The 7,548-nt window shown below is 35.7% G+C and overlaps 1 protein-coding gene across 1 annotated transcript; it reads right to left on the bottom strand.

Annotated features, from left to right (window-relative positions):
* Positions 1–931: 931 nt before the first annotated feature.
* On the bottom strand, positions 932–7,097 carry LOC148697100 (uncharacterized). Its single transcript, XM_088693301.1, has 4 exons — positions 6,850–7,097; positions 6,695–6,752; positions 4,253–6,589; positions 932–3,513 (listed from the first exon to the last, which is right to left on the bottom strand). Exons 3-4 carry the CDS (start codon positions 6,551–6,553, stop codon positions 1,222–1,224), a joined length of 4,593 nt encoding a protein of 1,530 aa, XP_088549427.1. The 5' UTR covers positions 6,554–6,589; positions 6,695–6,752; positions 6,850–7,097; the 3' UTR covers positions 932–1,221.
* Between the last annotated feature and the right edge of the window lie 451 nt (positions 7,098–7,548).

Below are 7,548 nucleotides of genomic sequence, written 5' to 3'. Positions count from 1 at the left end.
TCTTCTCTTTAGGCTTAAATGTCAAAATAGTCCCTTTGTTATAGTCATATGACCAATTTAGTCCCCATGTTTTCAATTTGGCTAATTTAGTCCTCGTGTTTGTCTCTGTTAGCCAATTAAGGACATTTCATTCAATCTCTTTGAAAAAAATTCATAAGAAAAATCATATGAGAAATAATTATCCTTACTCTTTACAGAAAATGCAAATTAATGAGAAATAACACATATAAGAAATAAAATTTCCAATCTAAAAAATGATTAAGGTTGTGACATAGAAAAGAAACGAGGTAGTGTTACGAAGGTGGTCAAAGAGTTGGGAGAGAATAATTTTTCTTTTAATTTTATTTAATTTATAAATATTTTAAATCAAATAAATTATAATTTTATAAATAAGTTTTTAATAATTTATAATTTTTTTAATAGAAATTAGATGAAAATGTCCTTAATTTGCTAACGGAGATAAACACAAGGACCAAATTGGCTAAATTGAAAACACAGGGACTAAATTGACCCAATGACTAAAACACAAGGACCATTTTAACATATAAGCCTTCTCTTTATCTTAATGAATATTGTATATTTTTCTAAAAAATAAAAAAACTAAGGATGATCAAATGCTTGTTACTTGATATAATGATTCATTTAACCTTGTAATTATGTAATTAAATGTCAAAAAACTATAAGGTTTCAATTCATTATTATGCTGGATTCTTTATATTTGGCAGAGCAAGTGTTAATTTTTGTGTAATAAAACCAATCAAGGACAAGTTAACACATCTTAATGTTGCTAATTTTATTCAAATTCAAATTTCTTAACCAGTGTTTTAGATCAAGGAAAAACCTAATCAGTGTGTTTAATGAACGAAAGTAAAGAAATTGTAGTGTCATTTACATCAAAATACAATCATATCCATCGAGACAATAATACGAATTTTTTCAAAAAAATATGATGCATTTATATGTATTCAAAGTGAAATTTGCTTACAAAATTTAGAAACTAGAGACAACTGATTTTAGTTCCTTCCATTGTAGCACCCACTGCATTAAATCCTACGTTTTCCAATTCATCCTTTAAATTTAAAGGTTTTGGCAACTCACCAGCATTACCTTCTAAATCTTTCTTCAAAGCAACACAAGTAGTGGCATTGCTTGATGCAATCTCTTATACAGACCCGCTACATTCTTTCTTATTTATCCTTTGAATTCAGTGATTTTGGCAACTCACCAAAATTTGGTTTTCCAGATAGCATCTAGAACACCAGATTTTGTATTGCTTGATTCAATCTCTTTCAGAGAACCTACTACCTTAGTTTCTACTTCTGTCAATCCATCATTTGCATTTGATAGCTTCGGAAGCTCATGAACATTTCCTTCTAAAACTTGCTTCAGTGCAACCTCAGTAGTGATAGTTTCTTGAACACCAGACTTTGATTTGCTTGATTCGGTCTCCAGAGTAGAGCCCACTGCATTTGTTCCTACTTTTGCTGATCCAACCTTAGAATCTGATGGTTTTGGTAGCTCAACAATGTTGCTTTCTGAGACTTGCTTTGATGCCGTATCATTAGTGATAGTTTGATTAACTGCACCAGTTCCTAGCTTTTCAGATCCATCATCTGAGTTTGACAATTTTGTTAGCTCACCAACATTACATTTGGAGATTTGCTTCAAAGTCATATCAATAATGATAGTTTCTTGAACACCAGGTCTTACTTTGTTTGATACAACCTCCTTTGTAGAACCTGCTACATTAGTTCCTAATTTTGCAGATCCTTCCTTTGAAATCGATGGTTTTGGAAGCTCACTCCCATTTTCTGAGAATTGGTTCACAAAAGTATGAGTAGTGATAGTACCTTGAACACCAGCTTCTGTATTGCTTGATGCAATATCCTTGTCATAACCCACATCATTACTTTCTACTTTTGTCAGTTCATCCTTCAAATCCGATTGTTTTGGCAGCTCGCCAATTTTACCTTCTGAGGCTTGGTTTAAGGAAGTATCAATAGTGATGGTTTCTTGAACACCAGATTCTGTATTATGTGATGCAATCTCCTTGGTAGACCCTACTGCATTCGCTCCAACTTTTGTCGATCTATCATTTGAATCCAATGCTTTTGGTAGCTCACCAACATTACCATCTGAGACTTGTTTCAAAGCAGTATCAATAGTGATAGTTTCCGCAACACTAAATCTTGTATTAGTTGATGAAATCTCCTTGGTATAACCCAATGCATTAGTCTCTACTTTGTCATATTCATCCTTTGAAGTTGATGGTTTTGGCAGCTCACCAACATTACCTTCTGAAACTTGCTTCAAAGCCAAATGAGTAGTGATAGGTTCTTCTACATTGCTTAATGCAAACTCCTTGGAAGAACTCGTTGCAATGGTTTCTATTTTTATCAGTCCATCTTTTGAATCTGATGCTTTTGGTAGCTCTCCAACATTACCTTCTGGGACTTGCTTCAAATCAATATGAATAGTGATAGTTTTGTGATCAGATGATTCTAAATTGGTTGATCTAATTTCCTTGATAGAATCCACTGCATTAATTCCTACTTTTTCGAGTTCATCACTTAAATTTGATGCAGTGATAGTTTCTTGAACACCGTATTCTGCATTATTTAATGCATCCTCCTTAGTAGAACCCACTGTAGTTGTTCCTACTGCTGCAAATCCATCATTTAAATTTGATGGTTCTGTAGTAGTACCAACATTCCCTTCTAACACTGGCTTCATAGCAATATTGGTGGTGATAGTTTCTTGGACACCAAATCTTGGATTGTTTAATGAAATATGTTTGGTAGATTCCCCTGCATTAGCTTCTACTCTTTCTGATCCATTCTTTAAATCTAGTGACTTTGTCAGTTCATCAACATTACCTTCTGAAATTCGCTTTGATGCATTATCAATAATGACAGCTTCTTGAGCACTAGACCCTGTATAACTTGATGCAGTCTTGTTTTTAGAACCCACTGCATCATTCGCATTTGATTGTTTTGGTAGCTCACTAACATTACCTTCAGAGACTGACTTCAAAATAGATTGAGTAGTAATAGCTTTTTGAACATCAATGCCTGCATAACTTGATGCAATCTCGTTTTTAGAACCCAATGCATCATTCGAATTTAGTTGTTTTGGCAGCTCACTAACACTACCTTTCGAGATTGACTTCAAAGTAGATTGAGTAGTGAAATTTTCTTGAGCACTAGATCCCGAATTTCTAGATCCAGTCTCCTTGGTAGAACCCACATCATTAGTTTCTACTTTTGTTGATCCATCATTCAAATCAGATGATTTTTTAGGCTCGCCAACATTAACTTCAGAGACTTTCTTTGAAGCAGTATGAGTAGTAGTAGGTTCTTGAACACTAGATTCTGTATTGCTTGATGCAAATTTAGAAGTCACTAAAGACAAATTTGCCAAACCAAGGTCCTGAACTTCACCGACTTCCCATACTTTCACATCCTGAATTGTGCTTGAATCCTCCTTGGATTTTGACAAGATGGAAGCTGGTTCCTAAAATATCAAAAAAGCCATGATTTAGAATCTTGTATAGTTTTCATTACAAATTTCCAAAATTGAGTACAACGACTTCACATGAATGTCAAACTAAATTATTTAACCTAACAAGAAGAATAGGTTGATATAACAATTGTCAGACACATAAATAGTGAAATATGCTTGCACTAATGTAGATGTTGCAGAAGCAAATATAGCTGAAAGACAAGATTTCAAATAAATCTAAAACTGTGGAATTACATAAACATATCCTGCAGTTAGACTTGCATGTATCTAAAATCTCTTATTTTCAATAAATCAACAGCACACATTCCATGAGAGCATTACATACTCCGCATGACAAGCAAATTACTTGGACATGCACATTGATTGAACTGGAAAAAAAATAGAAGGAAAAAAAAAAAAGCAACAATCTACACGGCTTGACATTGCCCTCATGCAAATTTATGTGGTTTGCAGAGACATTTTGAATAGAACTTTCACTTTGATAGCACTAAAAAGAACAAGGCAACTTGATGTCAAAGGAAAAAATTAGGGTCCAACAACAATAATGGCGTGTTGTAGATAATTCAAAAGGAAGTTCATGCAATTTAATTATGTCGATTACAGTAAATGAAAAGTGATTAAACCTATTTAAAAAACAGTAATTGAGTGCTACAAATAATTCAAAAGGTATATGAGTAAACCATATAGATAATTCAAACATTCTCTAACGCATAGTGCTTAGGTAACTTACAGTAAGTGAATTGTGCTCATCAAAACACGGTTCAACCATGGACTTATTTAACCATGATAAGTGTTTCTCCTGTTCTGTTGGTGGATTTTCTTTGGAAGAAACAAATTGATAACAAGAATTTGAAGAAGCTTCATTCTCATCCAAATTCTTAGAGAGATCGACATCTGAGTCCAAATTCGATATCAGTTTAGATATCTCTACTCGCATGTCTGAAGAAATGGAGTCAAAAGAAAGGACCCCTTTAGATGCTGGAGGGCTTGAGTCATAAATTGGCTCCTTATGTTGATTGTCGTCCATCATACTGCTCGTAAAGTAAACTTCTGAATCCTCGAGTGGAGGTTGTGGCGAAATTGCAACCTTCACAACAAGATCACCTCTTGATTTTGAACTTGTTGATCCACCTTTCCTCACATCTGAAATCTTTTCATCTACTTGTGACAATGATGACAAGCTTGACTCATCATTTATTTCCATAGAAGTAGCAAACCCTCTTGTACTCGACAAGCTTGGTTCCAAATTTTCCACCTTGCCCAATTTTATCTCTAGCTCATTATGTTGAACATCCTTTTTTCCATCCTGTTCCATTATTTCCATCTCTGCATCTTCAAAAGATTGACTTCCATGGCCAACAAGATCAAAAGCTTGGTAAATGTTGGAGATCACTTCTGCTTCTTTAGCAAAGTCTTGCTCACTGAACTTCTTGTCATCCATATCTGCTGCAGAACTCATTGATTCAGTATCATGACTAGAACTCAACTTCGAATCACTAACATTGCTTGATTGTCTTTGTAATGAGGAATAGCTTGTTCCTTCTGGAGCTAACTGTTCTGGTACAAAAAAAGGTCTCCACTTAAACTCTTGCCTCTCTTGTTTAGCATCCCCTAAGTTTAACGGTCCTAAACTGAAGCTTTCATGCCTACGGAATAGCACTTCCTTGGGTTGAAATGTCATAAAGCGTTGTTGAAAACTGTCTCCCTTGACATGATCAAGTTTATTTTCATTTGACTCATAAGGAAGATGAAACGGGTTTCTTCTTGGCAACAAAATCGATGGAGCAGAACCAGGAATTGGTGGTAACCCCATGCTATTATACGAACTATCATATTGAGGATCAAACGGGTTGTGCCTTGTTGTCGATATTGGTGTAACATTAAAGGGATTTTCAGAACTATCTAAATCAATTAGATTCTTCTCGGCTGATAAACTGAAGCTTTTCGTTGCTTTTCTCCTCGCAATAACAGTCTCTAAGCATTGGTTCCTTTCAAGCTCCAAATTCCCCAAATCCATGAGATTCTTTTGGTCATCCTCTGTCCAATTAATTGCAGATTCAGCTTCCTTTCCACCATGTGTTTCTTCTTCATCGCCGTCATTATCATCAACCCCGTCCTCTTCTACTTCTCCATCCTTGTTTCGAATATCCTCGTTCGACTCATTACTGCCATCATTACTTCTATCAAACACAAAGTCAGACTCATCGTTAGCAAGCTGTGGAGCTTCTAAGTCTAAAAGAGGGTGTAGCTCATCAAGGATCGGAAAAATGTCAGCCATTGATGCATCTGGTGATGAACTCTCTGCCCTCTCTGACCCGTAATCTGAAGCCTCGTCATCGTCATCGTCAGCATTATCATCACCACCACTAGGCTCTAAGTAGTGATCACCCTTGTGAGCATCAACCGAATATCGATTCTCATCTCCTACCTTTTGAACCATAGAATGTTGCTTCTCATCAATTCTCACTTTCCTTGTCATGCCTTCATGCCTCGCTTTCTCCTTTTCAACATTTAGTCGACTTTCCAAGTCCTTACTGTTTAATTCTTTCCCCATATCCCCAATCAATCTCTTTCCACTCAGAATGTTCTGCAAGCACTCATCAATAAGTGGCACATATCTAACTGAACCTTCATAATCATCAACCTCACTACTCTCTGCAGTGTCTTTAGACTTTCCTGAAAGCCTTTCAGCGGGAAACCTCCTATCTCTCTCAATAACAACAATGTCATCCCTCGAAACCCGAGTTCTAAGAGAAGCAATGGCATGGCTAATCTTCTGTTCCTTCTCGATTTCAGGTATGTTGGACTGGCCAAAAATCAAAAGGGTCCCAAGAAGAACAACAGAGCAAACAAACACAGGGGATGCATACACCAAAAGAGAAAACACAAAAGGAAATTCTCTGTACAGAAATAACAAGAAAAGCAGCATTCCCCCAAGAAATGGATGATTGCAAACTGATCTGTAACATGTTCTGATTGAAATGCTCACAGATTTTCGGATGTTAACTCTAATTTTTAACACTAATCCCATTATTGCTTCCTCTGGATTATAATTTTAAGCATCAATCTGTATGAATACGTATAATTAATCAGACAAACAGTCATATGGATACCCAATAAATCAAAATTAAAAGCAAAAAAATATGAAAAAATAACAGAACAAAAATCCCACCTCAGATGTTGAATCAAATGAAAATTCCAAGAAAATCAAATGAAGATCAACCCAATACCTGGAAGCAAGAAATGGAAATAAAGGTTGAGACTTTTGGAATAAAAGAGGAAAAAATGGAAAAGAAAAGTGGCTAGAGAGAAAACAAAAGGACTCACCAAAAGAAGAAAATGGCAATGCCAATATCAAAGAAACCTGCATTTTGTTCTTGTCATCCATGCAGGCATTCTCTGATTATGATTAATCAATTATATTTGAATTAAGAATGTTTGATGGGTAATGTGAGTGGAAGGGATGATCACTACGAATCTTGGACGAAGGGAATTCAATCCTTTTTTTTTTCTTTTTTTTTCTCTTTTTTTTTTCTTTTTTATTTTGGGTTTGGTCGCAAGTTCAAAGTCTCACCACCTCAAACAACGGATGCTGCTTCACGTAAAAAGTGCTTTTTCAGACTCCAAATTGATATTGAATCTATGGGCTTTGACCAGGTTTTTGGGTCATTACGATAAATTTCGTCAATTTTTTTGTTTATAAAGTTGCATGTGATTTGCACGTGATTTTTTGGAATGAGTGCGTATTGGTATTTCATACGTCACAATACCCTTTAATGCCAACAATGCAGCTCCATAAGCAACCTCCGTTTGAGTTGCACTGCTCACCGGCAGACCGAGTACCCTCTCTCTTATCTTCGTTCATTTCTCGTTCCCGGCACCACATCGGGCTGTGAACACTTGATCAACTTGAGTTGCTCCTAGATCCTTAGCCATAAGCTTTTGCCTGTTTCATTTCACAAGTGAAGATTTCAATGTCATCAGCCTCTGATTTTGTTTATTATGTGTCTCATATTTCCATAGTGT

This window comes from Pyrus communis, chromosome 5, assembly GCF_041283825.1.
Source record: "Pyrus communis isolate YQ-2024b chromosome 5, ASM4128382v1, whole genome shotgun sequence".
NCBI lineage: Eukaryota > Viridiplantae > Streptophyta > Magnoliopsida > Rosales > Rosaceae > Pyrus > Pyrus communis.
Note: the sequence above shows the minus strand (reverse complement) of the source record. Positions and strands in the feature narration are given on the sequence as shown.